Source organism: Megalobrama amblycephala, linkage group LG2 (genome assembly GCF_018812025.1).
Source record: "Megalobrama amblycephala isolate DHTTF-2021 linkage group LG2, ASM1881202v1, whole genome shotgun sequence".
In the NCBI taxonomy this organism is placed as follows: Eukaryota; Metazoa; Chordata; class Actinopteri; order Cypriniformes; family Xenocyprididae; genus Megalobrama; species Megalobrama amblycephala.
Window position 1 is genome coordinate 32,064,617 of NC_063045.1, and position 17,511 is coordinate 32,082,127.

The window sequence follows — 17,511 nt, forward strand, 5'->3', positions numbered from 1 at the left end:
TTCATATCTCCACTCCAGTAGGTGGTGCTGCGCTGAAACACTGCATGATGCCTCAGGTCATGCTTGTGATGACATGTACCAAGTTTGGTCTGAATACGATAAAGCAGTGCCGAGATACAGCTTCAAGAGTGTGTTTTGCATCATGCCTCAAATTCGTTACTCCGCTACATAAAAACGATTTGACATAACGACTTGAAATCCATAACTTTTTGTCGGCATGGTCTGAAGATGATACATTTCGATTTTGGTGAAAATTGACTCTGGTCCGGATCCGGACCCGGAGGGAATTCAATCCGGACCCGCCTCCATTTCGTATTTCAACAGCAGTAATTGTGTGTAAGGGATTAAAAATCTGGATTTCCTTCTTTGATAAACGCATGTCAAAATCATTTGTTTAGTGTTTTATGTCTTTTTGGAGATGGTCCGAAATTAAAGCGAAGGCGAGATATTTAAAGTTTTCCTCCGTGATTCAGTTGCCATGACAACGAGTCATGCGCGACGCGACACTTCACGCGCAGTAAGCGTTTGAATGGGTGTGGAGCAGTGGTTCTCAACCTGCGGCCCGGCACAAATGTAAATGCAGCCCGCGATATGCCGACCACAATAATAATAATAATAATAAAAATTAGCATACAATTTATTTTTGTTTTAAAATTTAAATTAAAGTGAATTATTAAAAAAATATAAATGAGCTATAATGCTTTATTTGTCATATAAAATAATTTTGGTGAGCATTTATTATTTTCAGACATCAGGCAATGTAGGCTAATGACGCAATCACTCAGTTAACGAAACACAAGTGCGCGCTTAGGAAGAATTCAAACAGTAGCCATTAATTTTGTAAATTTAAGCCTCAAAATGGTCAAATTTGTTATTAAAGGAGAAAAACTAAATGTGGAAGATAAAATGAAGGAACACATGCCAACAAGAAGAGTCGTAGCATCAGCAGCAAAGGTAAGAAGAATGGAAGAATCAGTTTGCTGTTAGGCCTAATGAGCGATATGGGCAGCCTTCCTGTTTGCTCTGTAGTAAAGTACTTGACAAGCAAAAGCTACAATTTCAAAAGACTGAACTGTGAATTCGATGTGTTTGTTTGATGTATTTTAAATCAGTAAAATAACCGCATCAGCGCACCCGCGGCTGGATGAGCCCAACTCTGCGCGCTCGCGGATCCGATGCTGCGCGAGGGATTGCGACATGACAGAATGCTTGATATCGTCGTTGTAATTAGCCTACAGTGCACTCAGTGTTGTTTGTAAAAAGAGCTGAGTAACATTTGCTTAAGGCATTTATGTGATTGTTTGGTGACTATTGCGATGATGTTGAAGAGAGTCATAAAGTCATACAGAATTAAATAGCAACTTAAAGTGATTGTATATACAGTTTGTGTGTTCATTGAGCATTACTGATTATTATTGTAAAGCTAATGTCAGTAAGTTAGTTTTTATTTGTTATTTATTGTGTTCACCCAATAGTATTATCTGCTAATACCATAACATTAAATCTGATTAGTTTGCATTGGTGACGTCATATGTAAATTATATGCGGACCGTGAGACTTGTACTTGGACCATTGTGCGGCCCACTGGGAAATTTTTTTAAAGAGATTTTTAAAGAAAAACAATACGGCGGACAGGAAGTTCGGCCGACTATGGCAAATTTGATATCTATGTTCTCAGCATGACCCAAGGAATCTACTGAGACCAGTTTCATTACAATTGGTTAATATACTCAAAAGTTATTAGCATTTTAGTAAATTTTGTTATAACTTTTGACCACAAGGTGGCGCTGCGACAAAACTTTTTTGAGTATTGTAAGGGCATGGTGCCAAAGACCCATACCGAGTTTCGTAAAGATAAGCTAATGCGTTCGTAAAATACAGCATTTTAGCACAAAATACAAAATGTCCGATATGGGATAATTGGATATCATTCAACTCGGCATGATTCCCCCGAATCCAACGATGATGATTTTTGGACAAACCCATCAGAAGTTATAAGCAAAAATATAAATTTTTCATATCTCCGCACTAGTAGGTGGCGCTGCGCCGAAACACTGCATGATGCCTCAGGTCATGCTTGTGATGACATGTACCAAGTTTGGTCTGAATACGATAAAGCGTTGCGGAGATACAGCCTTATGTCTATTTTTGCAAGCACTACGTAAAATTCGTTCACGTGTTTTACGAAAACGGTTTGAGGAATCGACTTGAATTCCATAACTTTTTGTTGGCATGGTCTGAAGATGATCTGGTTAAATTTTCATGAAAATCGGAGTAACGGCCTAGGAGGAGTTCGAAAAAGTACGTTTTTCAGAAAATTCAAAATGGCGGAAAAATTTTCATGACGGAAAATGACGTCATAGGGTGCAATCGAATTTTGTTTCTAGCCCTTACGGTTCAAAAGTTATTAGCATAAACATAAGTGCAACTTTGGACAGCTGGTGGCGCTAGAGGGATTGAGTTAGAGACTCCAAATTTGCTATGGACAAAGATCAGACTGTCCTCTAACTATGTGCCAAATTTCATAACTTTCCCGCAAACGGTTCTATGGGCTGCCATAGACTTCCAGAGCGGAAGAAGAAGAATAATAATTAAAAAAAAGAACGGGATACATTTGTATTTTTACAGTACATTTATTTTTGTAGAAATGTAAACTGAAAATCCTCAGTTGCTTCTTGTGGAAGAGAAATAGGAAGACATAATGTGTGGTATAAAAAGAATATGTGGTGTTGATGTTAGTGGAAAACATAATAGAGTGTGTAAAAATAAATAAACTGTGAATTTTAGATGAATTTTAGTTTAGATGTAACGCATTTATACAAAAATAAATGCACTGCATAAATACAAATGTTTTGGGTGAGTTGCTACATTTTGCAGACATGCAAGAAAATTCTGATGTTCAAGCAAACAGTGACATTTGTACCTACAGTTTAGAGATTAATACTGTTTATAAAAATGTGCCAAAGCGATTGAGAAAATTACATTACATTTTTTTCTTAGGTCTAGGGCCGACCAGTTAATTTAAATAAAATTGAAATCTCCACATACACTATATTGCCAAAAGTTTTGGAACGCCTGCCTTTATGTGTACATTAACTTTAATGTCATCCCATTCTTAATCCGTAGGGTTTAATTTGGAGATTATTTCCTGATGTGAGCTGTCAGCTCCTATACAATTTGGAGAGGTTAAGGTCCGGGTATACTTCATTTTCTGTGTCCATGAGCGTGGAAAGACGCGTTGGGTACCTGCGCACTATCTAGTGGACTTTTCAAGACTTTTCCTCAATTCACTCGCACGTGCGCTGTTGTACGCGCACCATTCGTGGTCACAAAAATTCGGCTGCAGGTGGCCACTGTTCAGATAGTCAAAGCTAGTCAACAGTCTAGTAAACTTTGGCAAAGTTATTCTTGACTGTGCCGATGAACACCGCATCATGTGAAAGAAATTTTTTCTTGGTTGCACCGACTGAAAACACAGGAGAAACACCATGAGACAGGAGACACTCGGACATTGCAGTACTGAACACTGAACAGTCCATGCATGTGGATTTGGATAAAACAGTTAATCGTTTTTATGCTGTGCCTGTTCAACACCATTTAGCTCTTCACAGTGGCGTATAGCAGTCGGACATGCAGTTATTCTTAATTATGCTACTTTTATTATTAAATTAATATTACAATTCAATTGCCCCGCAATATCATAGCGCACTGGTCGGCAATAGGCGGCCCGTGGGCCAAAACTGGCCCGCCAGCAATAATATCTGGCCTGCGCCCGCAGCCAGATTTTGATAGCGGCTGGTTCTGAAATAGATCTTTGTCTCGTGGGGCTGTCTAATATTATCAACGTGTCTACACCAGGCGCGGCGCGCCGCAACAGCTAAAAGCTGTCTACACTGAACGCAACAGCTAAAAACCGCCCGTTGCAAAGCACTTTGGCTATGTCAGAAGTAGACCGGGGAATCCGTTTACTGTCGGGAATGTGTTGTCGCACTGCTCCGCACCGCATACAGTGTAGACAATATCATTATAATGGGTTCTATTATCTTTTGTAGCATCGCGTTGCACCACTTTGAATATATTCTTTGAAAACAGCGTCAACTTCGTTGCAGATAAGACACACTGGCTTTGCATTCACAAAAAGCTAGGTAGGATGAATGCATAGTTCTCTTTCCATTCTTCTTTGTATGCCCTATTTTCCTCTTAGACTCTTTGATAGTGCCATTTTCTCTCACCAGCTAGCTTAAATGTTAACATCACTCTACACACAATGTAATAGCATACCTCCAGCACGCAAACAATAAAAAAAAATATTACCTGAGGATGCCAAGAAATAATTCTGAGTGCTAAAGTAGGCTACATCAAATGATTATTACAATAAGTTAGGCTCCATTGTGTAACAAGCAAATTAAAATGTTACACATTTATTATTCACAATATGGAAAAAGGAAATAAAACATAGTTCGTTAAGAGCATGACTCAAACATGCCATTAATGGGCTTATTCATGTTATTTTTATCCATTTTGCATCTCCCACATATGTGTGTTTTAGTAAGGTGGTCTGTTAGGTGGTCCTTTCCACCAGCACGAACCAGGTGCTAGTTCAGAGCTAGTGCTAGTGCCAGTTCAGAGTTGGTTCAACTGACGAGCCTTCTAAGAACCATAATATAAATATTGCAATGTGGCACCAGTTGCTTGCAAAATGGACAATGATTCACAAATTGTGTGCATCATATCCTGTGATAATAAAATTAAGTAAATTATTAAATAAATGAATAAATAAACAAGTAAAAAGCAAACTTAAACTTGCTTGCATAAAATTTCTGCAAATAATTTGCTGATGCAGGTACAAAATACTTTTTTTTTTCTTGCCCCCCTCCCCAACTCGAGAGTCAAATATCGCCCATGCTCATCGCTGTAGCACTTCAGTTCATGCAGAGTGCACGTGAACCGATCATTTCATCCGCTTTACTAGTTACAACACGAAATTAAAGCTGCAAGCAGTGATGAAAGGGCCCTCGCACCCAGGTTCACCACCACCCGTTGGCCTTAGAAAAACTGGGAACTGTGAACATGCATGTAAGCAAGTAAATACAGGAGAATATTGGCAAAGTCATTTCAAAGTGCCACACTTGCTGCTGCCAACAAGTGGCGCTTTGATTGTAACTGAATATTGCCATGTAGATGTCTTCAGGCCAGACACACATGTGAAGTTTGGGGCAGGTCGGACATTGTATGCCTGAGTTACAACAGCTTCCTCTTTCATGTCGAAACATCAAAATTTGTCAGGCCGCCACACACACACCCTTCAATGAAAACTCAAGATCTTTGCAATGTAACATCGCTAAGGCCTTAAGATTACATTAATATACATTACATTATTAATTACATTAATATATTTAAATTAATTTTAATTTATCTCGTGGACCACTTGGAGGATCACTGAGGCCCCCTAGTGGGCTGTGGCCCACAGGTTGGGAACCACTGCTCTAAAGAATCCTAACATGTCCTCTAAGTAAAGAGTAATTGCTGAATTTGTTACATTTCAGAGGGGGTGTACTCATTTATGCTGTGCACTGTGTATATATCACCTGACATGTCTGTTCAATGAAATGGGGGGCTGAAGTGGGTGTGGCCTTTTGTTTGGGAGCGGAGCAGTCCTTTCAGGAAGCAAAGCCACATGGGACACAAAGCCCGTCCACACCACACGGAGATGCATTGAGCTGTATACGCAAAAATTTTGTATCGTATAAGCGTTTCTGTCGTTTTGGGAGCCTGAAACCGCTATTTTTTTGAAACTGGGTCCCAGAGTGGATAAATCTGAAAACGACACCCTTGCGTTTTCATGTGTACAGCCAATCTGTATATTTTGTGAAACGATGATGTCATCACCCCACATCTCGACCCTAGTCAGACACCACTACGTCACATAACAGCAACAACAACAATAGCGGACTACATGCTTGTGTTCGTGCCGCAGAAACTACTGAGCTTATTAGCTTTACTAAAATAAAGCTTTATTTCTAAGCTTTACTAAAGTTTGTATACAGCGCGCAAGGTTTATGCGCATGCTCCAAGTCTTATTCTCTGTTTTTAATGTATCTCTGTGGCAGAATTACAGTGCCACATACTGATCTGACATGTATACTACATCGGTTTCGTGTGTATGCAGATATTTCTTGAGACGAGGGAAAAAAGATTGGATAAGGATGTGGGTGGCCACAGTGTCACCACTTGGCAAGATAAAAATCATTTTTTAACATTGTAAAAAAGGAAATAACTTTGTTGAAATATGCGTCATTGTTATGTTTGATTGTTTAAAGACTTGTTTTGTTTTTATTTACATACGAATATACTGTTTTTTGGTTTGTTACCCAAGAGCAACATTGTGCAGTTAGGCCACTTTTGTTCAGGCAATATAATAGGTAGGGCTGCCCCCTAATAGTCTACTTACAGATAAGAGTAATGCAAACTGTAAAGGGTCTATTTTTATTTTTGTAAACTCACAATAACAGCAAAACATTGTGCTTTTGTAAAATAATGAAAACAATCAGGATGCGCTTTCTGTCGTCTTGGTCTCTGAGCAACTCGGAATTTGAGCATCTCGGAATTTGAGCATGTGAGCAAACGAACTGAAACTCAGCATATATTTGCCTCACAGACAAGAGAAATATATCTATAGAAAGCTTGAAATGTCTACTTTTAAACAAACCAATTCAAATGGAAAATAAATAATCATAGATTATGCAGGTTTCATATGGATTACATATAGGCACGTTCACTACTGCAGAGATGAGTTGGCATCGTTGACTTTGAGAGTTTTGGAGATGATAGTTCTCTGCAGCCGAAAACACAGAAAACATTAAATTATTAAAATGTTTAGACAGTCTCCTTGCTGTTTTTTCACGACAAAAAATGCTGAGGCAAACTTTATGCATGCACTTGAGCGCTGATCATTATGTATAGGCAATTAATGATTTATGATTTATGGCTTATTAATATAAATGGACGATTAGTCGATGGCTTAAATGCACGACTACTGGTTAACTAGAAAAATCTTTAGTCAAGGGCAGCCCTAATCATAGGGTTAGGACCATATGGTGTATTCAAGTCCTCCTGGGATTTTTTTTATGAACTCGGAAAACTTAAAGAATGTGTGTAAATGATTTTTTTTTTTTTTTTTTTTTTTTTTTTGTAGGGGTCAAGCACCGAAGGTGCGTAGGCACCTACTGAAATCCGGACTGAAATCTACTGGTCCGGAGATATAAAAAAATGGTTATTTTTGCTTGTAACTTCTGAAGGGTTTGTCCAAAAATCATAAATGTGGTCTTGTTAGATTCAGGATGAATGATATCCAATTTTCCCATATCAGCCATTTTAGGCATCAGCCGTTTTGAATTTTGTCATAAAATGCTGTTTTTTGTTTTTTTTTAACATGTTAGCATATCATTATGCTGGGTATTGCCTGAGATGCCCTGAAGGAGCCTGAAAAGTTTCAAGCCAGCCCCACCTAGTGGTAAAATCAAATTTTTAAATGCTTATAACTCTCGGTGTGGTCGACTTATTTTCATGCCAGTCATCTCCTAAGACTCCTGAAGCCTTGCCAAGTCTGACGATACCAAATATGCTAGGTTTCACCTTATGGCTTGTGCAATGTGGTTAAACTTTTGTGAATATCTTTGAAACCGTTAGTCTGATTGACACGAAACCACCGTAGGAAAATCTGAACCATAGTTCGTTAACTATACACTAGTGCACAAATGAAAAACAAAATTGATAATAAGTGGCAAAAAAATCCAAACAAAGTCACCCATGGGTCATTTTTTTGTTCTCATACATATAAATGTCTTTAACTCCAAAACGAAGATATTTTCACCAAATTTGACACACATGTATGGGCTCACTCTAAGGACACACAGAAAAAGTGGTGGTGATTGTGCCTCTTGGTGGCACTAAAATTGAACAAAACATGAAAATGCCATTAACTACAATACAGTATTATGATATAAAATGCTGTTTTATGAATGCATTGGTGTACGATTACGAAATTCGGTATGTGCCGTCGGCACCATGCTCAAAAGGTTTCGAGACAGCACCTCCTTGTGGTCAAATGTTACAATGAAATAAAAAATCTATTCCTATCATATTGAAGGTTGGAGTGGTTAACATTGAGCAGATGACAGTCTGATCATGTGAATGCAGTGATTTCATCATTATAACGCAATTTCACACTCACAAAATGCTTTCACCATAACTAACAATGCAAAGTCGATTTAAACAGGTACAGCAAGAGATATGTAGTGTAAGAGTGCACTATAATGGGAGTTTTGGCAAGTGTCCAGATAAACTCGTGCTGCGTGATCGACAGCTTCAGCTTTATAAAGAGAGCGTTCTTTCAAACTAGGATTATTCATTATGAATTTAACTGTCTTAAAAATGAAATGCATAACTTGCAGTTTGCGGGGTCCTTGCTGATTCCAAAACAGTTGTTTCCGATCTTTGAGCAAAAGTTTTTGGGCAAAGCCAATATCGTATTGCGATTTATTCTCATAACAGTCACTGGTAAAGTGTACAGTACAATCATGCAAGTAAGCACTGACGTGACTAGGACGTTTGTTAAAAATAAACTGAATCCATTTTTTTCTGATATTGGGATCCTTCGGCAGCTTATGCAAAGATGATGTTTTTCCATATCCAGGAACAGGACAACATCTGCGTGGCATCGCAATCTTGTTATTATTACAATGTTATCATAAACAACTTGGCCTACTTTAGATCCACTTGCTGCTCATCGACTGAATATCAGTGGGCGGGGACAACAATGCGATGATGTAAAAGTAGCCAATGTTGTCTTGCTCCAGAAGCAGTCATATGCAAATGATTGTGCCCCTTTGACGTCACATGCCACCTTTGTTCAAAACAAAGCTTTTTTTACAGCTTGAATATATAAATGCTTTTTTATTGATGACAAGGACATTTTAAGTTATGGAACTTGAACGATGTAATGATAATACAAAGACCTCTTATATGCCAAAAGACCAAGGAAAATTTGATTTCTTATGTCATGATCCCTTTAAACAGAGTGTGTGTCCTCAGAGACTATTCCAGCGAGTCTTGAGATTTTGAAACAGGACAGAAATTTTGCGATTGTAGTGACAATAATGGATATAGCACAGTTTACAACATAAAACACTGCATAAGTGCCGGAGTACTTGTACAGTCGTGTGTCTAAGTAATTAACAGAATTTAAAACTGACAGGTAACCAATGTAGAGACAATAAAATTAGGCTAATGGGATCATATTTCTCTGTTCTAGTAAATAAGCAGTCTAGCTGCTGCATTAAATTGGCATAATTTAGAAATAAAAGGCATTTTTCCTACCCTGATTTTAGCCCTCTTATTTGAACGCTCTGTTTTAGGGGCATGTCTGCTGTGAGACTTCAGTGTAAATGCCCACTGCTGTGATTGGCTAATATCTTTCCATTTGAAATAGCTAAGTATTACTCTCTCGAAAACTTTTAGCATGTTTTTACTGTTACAGCTCTTAAGGTTAACTAATCGTGAAAAGTGTTGCATTACATTTAGATCTATGGCATTATATTTAGTGGCATCAAAGGCTGCAGTGATTGAGCACATGAAAGCAGTGATCTCGTCATTGCAACTCAATTCTGCACACTAATGAATGCTTTCATCATAAATAACAGTGCAAATGATTTTATTCGTTGAATAAAATGGGAGTTTTGGCGAAAATCCAGAACTGCAGTCACAGATAAATTTGCGCTGTTTGATTGACAGCTCCAACGATTGTAAAGGAAGCGTTCTTTGATCACTTACTTTATGTAATTTAATCACAGTTTAAATAACAGATTATTTTCATCCTACTAATAGAAACAACGTGAAGTTGACCATTTAGACAAAGGACATCTGACTGTACATGAACCATATATCAGATCAGGTATTAGAATTAAGGCAGTTACTTACATGCATTACTGTCGAGTCCATTATGTAAAGTCTGTTTGCGAAGCCTGCGCCAAAATGCAATTGATTTACCAAAGAATCCACAGTGAAATTGTGATAACAAATAAATAAAGTTCAACTGAGACATTCACATTGTTGAAAATAAATAACCATATTCCTAGCATTAGGATCCTTTGAAAGGTAATGTTATTTTTGCCCTGTTGTATTGCTGTTCTCTCCTCCTCATCTCATTAACACGCCAGTGAGCAGGGCTAACATTGCAATGATGAAGTAGGTGTTGATTTCTTCTGAGCAGGCAGCGTTTCACCGATCTATTCCAGGATCAGTTGTTCAATGGGCCTGGTATCAATAAAAGCTTGAACTACAATGAAGCAGGGCTCTGAACTGGTTCAAGGAACGAAAACGAAAACCAGAAACGAACGAAATTTTGACCGGAACGTAACCAGAAACGGAAACAAAATCAAATTTAATTGTTCTGAACAGAAAAGCTAATTTGAAATGGCCATTAACCGGTTAATAATGTTATTTTATCGCTCTGTTTAATATTTTGATTTTGCAGTCAACCAATCACGAATTCAAATAGTACAGCCTATGCAAATGTGATGCTGATGCATCCAAAGTGTGTGAAATGCCCATGCTGACGCACTCAGGCTCAGCTGTCAAGTCATCATAGGTTTGGTAAGTCACAATAGCAATGCCCTGGCGTTAGTTTTTCCGATGATGTATGTCACCAACCGTCAAGCATTAGGCTTACATTTAAGTGAAAATGAATGTCAAGTAGGCTAATATGCAGCTTGTTGTGCATTTTGAAACCAGTGAAAATTGCAGGATATGTAGAACATGAGTTCACACAACGTCACATCACGCATCTGCAGCGTTTCTGTGAACAGAGAAAACTGAATAAAACAATAGGCCTACATAACACATATAAAATAAAAGGGAATATTTAGGCCTATTGGCTACACTAAATATTTCACTTAAAGAATTAGGCCTATTAACAAAATGAAAGTGGCTAATTGTGGCGCAATCCAACGATCTAGGAAAGGAAATAGACATTAGGCACACACAGACAAATAGGCACACACACAAATTCTTGCATTGCTTAGGATGATTTTGCAGCTGTTAAATATTAAAATAAAATACAATCAACCAAACATATAATACGTTACACTGCTCAATTCAATTCTGCAATAGGCCTACAATCTGCCGTTTACCACCTGTGACCACCGCCTAACTGTGCCGTTATGTAAAGGATGATGTTGATACTGCAAGTAAAGTATAAAGCTTACAAAATAAATAATAGTTTAGCATTCGTCTCGAAAATGGAAACAGTTGGATTTGTGCCAAATGAGAAAGGTAGGCTTCAGATTCACTATAAATTAATTTGTTTTGCATCTTATTTAGTTTTATTTCTAATAAATAAACCTGTTTCTTGCCTTGAATAGACTAGCAATAGAAGCTGGAATGGTGTTAAAAAAAAAAGATAATTTTTTTATTTGGTTTGGCTTGACGTTTATTTAGGCCATCTGTTAACTTTAGATGTTTTGTGGTAAAATAAAATAGGGAAGTTTTGTTCATAATTTATGTCTACAAACATTATAAACAAAGCTATATAGCAGGGATGGGCAACTTCAGTCCTGGAGGGCCACTGCCCAGCAGAGTTTAGCTCCAACCCTAATCAAACACACCTGAACCAGCTAATCAAGGTCTTTAGGATTAGTAGAAAGTTATAGGCAAGTGAGTTTTTATCAGGGATGGAGATAAACTCTGCAGGACACTGGCCCTCCAGGACCGGAGTTGCCCATCCCTGCTATATAGGCTAGGCTATTTGTAAACATTTTACTTTATTTAGTTACCGATAAATTACATTATTTCTGAATTATAAAATGCGACGTATATGTGACTTATCTTTTTTATTCTCAGGAATAGCGTCGGTATTTAACCATGCAACAAACATTTTAAAATATCTTGAAAAAATACTTTAATTTATAAACCGTTGTTTTTCCTTTTATTTAATAGGTTTACATTAGGACAGAATCTTGTTATTAAGATAATTGTAGTACTATTGGCTATTACTCTCTTTGTTTGTTTTTTTCAATAAATAAAATGCTGTACGCATTATTATTATTAAGTAGGCTGCATGCAAACAAAAAAAAAGTTAAATAACGTTATTAACCATTATTTTTTCTAATCAAATCGGTTTCAGAACGTTAATAATACAGTAGGAACGCTGGAACAGAAACGTTAAAATACCAATTCTGCTCGGAGTGAAACAATTGAAATTTTTTTGTTTTTAATCCCTGCAAGGAAGTTTTCAGTTCTGAAACTTACAGGATATTCTTATAGTATGATGACCTCTTATATATCAAAAGCTTAAGGAAAAGCGTTTGCACCTTTTAACTTCATGACCTGCATTAAACTTGAGCACTGAAATCTGATTGGCAGATTATGGATCGCCCAGGTAACTACGTGGAACCAACTATTATCACCGGACTGCCACACAACGCTCCCATAGTTCACACAGAGACCTTTGTGCCTATCCTTTATGTACTTAAATTCAAGGTGGGACCTTTTATTATATTCTATTTTGCATACTTTATTATATGATTAGTATTTTGCTTGTAACATTTTTTTTCTTTGGTTTTAGACAGAGGACGAGGCATTTGCCTGGAATAATGAAGTGAAACAAGGGCTCTCTAGCAGTATCTTCACTAAAGACATGGGCAGAGTGTTCCGCTGGTTAGGGTATGTGTGCAAGGGAGCTTTTTGTTTACAAGTTACTTGACAGTAGCTGCTTTTCTTTCTTTTTTTTTCCTCTCTATCTCTTTTTTTTTTTTTTTCAGTTCAGTTTCAGCTGTATCAGAAACGTACATCAAAGCTTCAATGAACTATATACAAACAGATGCCATTAAAATTGACTAGACCAAAATAAAATAATTAGATAAAACAAATACACATAAATTAGAAAGAGTTTAATTTTTCTAACAATATCTCAGCAGTTATTGGCCAGCTTTGAATAGTTCTATCCTTGGCCACTTTGAAATAGCCGCTTTTCCACTTTCGGACCAGTGCGAGCCTGGGCTAACAAACATGCCGGGTGGGGCTAATAGCCTTAGCCAAAATCAAGCTGCATTTCTGCTGCCGTGCCAGTAACCCCGCCAGTGGTGGCTCGTCAGAGGAGGCAAGGGAGGCACAGCCTACCCAAACAAATGTTGTGGAGAAAATGGGAGAAAGGATGATTTAATGTTAATAAAATTCCCAGTTATTCGTTTCATTTCATGTCTTAGAATGTGTATTTTTTGTTTGTAATTTCACTGCTGTAACACCTTAACATGTTACTGAAATCAAAAGCACCGCTGTTCTTTCACGAACGTGCCGAATGTGCCGATGTCATTAAGACCACAGGGGATAGAGAAGCGGAGGGGGAGGCACATGAGCCGAGCTCGTCTTGTGCCTCAGTTGGTACATTCAGCACTTGAGAAAGAGTTGAGAAAAGATACATCGCAGAGGAGGCTAGCCTCCCTTGGTATATCAATCAATCATCATAGAGACATAAATTATGTGAATAATGTGATATTAGTTTTAAAATGTTATCGCTGCACTGAAAATGTACCAAGCATCAGTGGCGCGCAAAGGGGGTGGGGCCGGGGGGCTTGAGCCCCTGCCCTTTTGATTGCCAAAGTGCCCTCCCAAGGAAGGTGGTTTCTACAGAGGGAGACCCACAGAATCCACCTACCCCTCCAGTAGAGACCCATAGAATCCACCTAATAAATGCTGTATAAGTGCAGTTTATTATTAGTTCATGTTAACTAATGTAGGTAACTAATGTTAACTACATTGTGAGCATTCTGTAATGCAAAATAAGCATTACAGAAGCGGGCGTTTGGTCTATACTGAGAACTCCAGTATAAATTAACTGAATGTCATGGAAGTGTCTTTATTTAACACTTTGTTGTTTGTCTAACTATAGCCCCAAAGGCTCTGACTGTGGCATTGTGAATGTCAACATTCCAACCAGCGGCGCTGAGATTGGAGGAGCGTTTGGTGCGTATCAATACATAGAGTACCACACCATTCTGTACACAGCAACAAAATGAATATTGACAATGATTCAGTAATCCTAAATCAGCCTTATTGTAGTCGGCATTTAGAAAGTACCTTAGACGTTTGGAATCTCCACCACCAATTAAAGAAATACAAAATGTGACAAATATCCTTTTTCAATAATTTGTCTGATAATAACATTAAGCTACTTTTTCTCTTCTTATTCCTTCAGTCAGGCAAATTACTTGTCAGCTATTCTGAATTTTTGAGTGTTTTTTACCTGTCCTACAAATTTGACATTTGATAAAACCAGGAATGACTAGGCCAGTGTCTGTCCACTATCTATTTTAATGTTGTGTGTGCACAGGAGGTGAGAAACACACGGGAGGTGGGCGCGAGTCGGGCAGTGACTCATGGAAGCAGTACATGAGAAGATCCACATGGTGAGTGTCAGTCTTCAACAGAACCTCTACAGAAATTTGCCAGCATGCTTGAAATTAAACATAGTTTATCATGTAAAATGGATACAATGGCTTTTCCTGTTGACAATCTCACCCTCTTCTTGCAGCACTATCAACTACAGCAAGGATCTGCCATTGGCTCAGGGGATCAAGTTTGAATGAACGTGATGTTGCCTAGTTAGCAGTGTGAAATAGTGTTTATGATAGATAAAACACTGTTTCCATGTTGGTTTCATGAATATCTGTTTGTACTTCTACATAAAATAGTGCAAAACAGCTCATCAATCATTGCAGTGCATTTTGTAGCCCTTCAAGACAACACTGTTTATTACCAATAAACCATGAGTCTGTACAACCAAAACTGTCTTACAATGCTTTTGGGAGACGCTGCCCTGGACATGTTGAAAACATTTAAGAAGTGGAATTGAGAACCACTGGTAAAGGTAAGGATGATTATTGGTCATTCAAATGACAAATCACTCGCTGTGCTAAGATTGTAACTGAAAAAAATATAATGTCTTTTATGCAAACCACCATCATGTAAATGGTGATTTCATTTGGTCTGCATGAGATTTAGAGCTGCGTTGTATGCATAACAATTAGGGATGCACTAATATCACTTTTTAAGGACAGAGTACGAGAACGATACTTTTTTTCTGGTACTGGCTGATACCGATGCCTATACATTTATTAATTTCTCTCTCTCCTCTCTCCCCCTTTTTTTTTTTTTTTTTTTTTTTTGGGGGGGTGATTTCCAAGCACAACACAGTGAGACTATGAATGTAGGACAGCTTCTTTATTATTACTCTAATGAAAAAAGTAATAGTTTTTATGTGTTTGTCACAAACTTAAAGAACAAAAATTTCACGGTGTCCAATAACCTTCAAAGGGCCTATATATAAAGTCTTAAAGTTGACACATCTTCCTTGTTAAATGAACATTACTTTACAGTACATCAAAAAAAGAAAAAAAGAAACCAAACACATTTCTATTTTGTAATTTTACATTAACAATGTAATGTTCTATTTATCAAAACCAAGTCAATCTCATCAAGTTAGTGTTTTAAGCATTTCTACATTCCTTCCAAAATAATAACTAAAGGCAATAATAATTTAAACAATATATTTTATTTGTGTATTGCGGCTTTTCTTTTTAATTGTCAACCTAGGATATTTTGGATTATCAGTCATGCTCCGTAATTAAACACCGTCTGTCACAGACACAGGGCTCTCAAGTGTCACGCATTGAGCGTGAGTCACTCATTTCGGTCTTTTGTCACGCACTCCCGCCACACATTGTATTTCTCACGCAGAAAAACTATTTATCATATATTTAATATGCCGCAGCGCCCAAAATGTATCTGGCCGCGCCGCTCTCTCTGGAACTGGGAAGGAATCAAGCGCGTCTCGAACCTGCCACTTATCAGCCAATCAAAAAAAAGAAAGAGGCTACACAATAGCCAATCAGAAAATAGCACTGTTGTATCTGGGTAAGATTTAACGCAACAACCAATGAAAAAAAAAAGCATATCTTGGACTTGTTCACCATCATCCTCGTTCACCCACAGAGGGAACCACTGGAGCTCTGAGCATCACTTTGAGCACAGAGTAAGTCATGATCTCCTGTTTAATGTTACAACAACTTATTAACTTATTAAACTTATTTGACACAAACAATGACAACTTGACTACTGTTAGATAATCAGATAATCAGCATCAGTTTTTCATGAGTGTCTGAACTTAGCCAACAGTTTTACAGCCTGTTCATTGACACCTGCTCAGAACAAGTAGTCTAGGCCTAGTTATATTTTGCTATCACACGATGACTGACATTTTGTTACATTAAACATCTCTCTCTCCAAATAGTTTTAATAATTTTATTTTGAATTACCATTGTGTATGAAATGTGCTATACAAATAAATTGCCTTGCCTTGCCTTGCCTATATTCAAAGTCATCTGAAGCCATTCCATAGCTTTTTTTTTCTTCCAAGAATTAGGCTAGAATACTTTTTGCTGCTGAATTATATACTCACCTAGTTTACTTATTTATTTATTGGTCAGCTTATGATTATATATATTTTTATTCATTTTTTATTTTTATCTATAATGAAGTGGTGTGTTTAGTGCATTCTGGTTTGGTTAACAAATCAAAGAGTGACCATTAGTTCCACAAATACAGACACAGGCTCCCACAAATAAATTAATTCAACAAAGGTAACCTCTTTTGCTACATATTTTTAATGGTTTAAATGTGTACTCTACATGTTTGACCACTTACGAACTCTCATTTAGCCTACTATATGTTGTGTACATGACTAATGTGCCCAACCATCAGCAATAAATAAATTACTTTTAGAGCACAAAATTGTTTACAAGAGAACAAATTTCTTCATTGATCTAGTCACTTAATTTTGCTCTTAGAATGCACTTGATTCATGCATTTAAATTTAAAATGTACAAAATTTTCCTACGGGGGGGCATGCCCCCGGACCCCCCTAGAGGAACCGATGTCCACCCACTACAGTCTCACAAAATCCTGTGGGAAACACTGTGGATGCATTAATCATTGCATCTGTCTTTCAAAGGTGTCAGGTAAAAGACAACTAATAAACATCATCTCATTCACCCTGAGGGCAGGTTACAGGATGCTGGCCCAGAGAAGGTGGCGAAAGTTGTTTTTTTTTTTGTTTGTTTGTTTTTTTTTTGGGGGGGGGGATGTCACTCTTGCCTGTCTCCAAAACTTGAGAGCCCAGACACGAATTGCATTTTTAATTTCACCAATCTGACTGCACTAAAACCCCCGCAGTCATCATGTTTTCAGTCCATTTCAAGTTTGATTTTAACGTGACATAAAGCGGTGATATCTAACTGTGATCTGTTTACTTTTCAATTAGTCTTCCGATTGACGCCATCATTTGTTCAGTCAAACCTACGCGCGGAACGCGCACGTCAACAAGAGGCGGGATTTATCGCACAAACCAATCATATCCAATCATAACCAATTACATCCAATCATAGCGCGATGAAGACA

The 17,511-nt window shown here is 37.7% G+C and overlaps 1 protein-coding gene across 1 annotated transcript in view; it reads left to right on the forward strand.

The window, feature by feature from the left end:
- The window catches only part of aldh7a1 (aldehyde dehydrogenase 7 family, member A1), a 117,403-nt gene extending 102,562 nt beyond the window's left edge, over positions 1-14,841 (forward strand). Inside the window, exons 14-18 of the mRNA XM_048170704.1 lie at positions 12,421-12,537; positions 12,623-12,720; positions 13,946-14,019; positions 14,387-14,462; positions 14,588-14,841. Coding sequence (XP_048026661.1) covers positions 12,421-12,537; positions 12,623-12,720; positions 13,946-14,019; positions 14,387-14,462; positions 14,588-14,642 — 420 coding nt within the window. The 3' untranslated portion in view covers positions 14,643-14,841. The remainder of the gene's footprint in view (positions 1-12,420; positions 12,538-12,622; positions 12,721-13,945; positions 14,020-14,386; positions 14,463-14,587) is intronic.
- Positions 14,842-17,511: the final 2,670 nt, after the last annotated feature.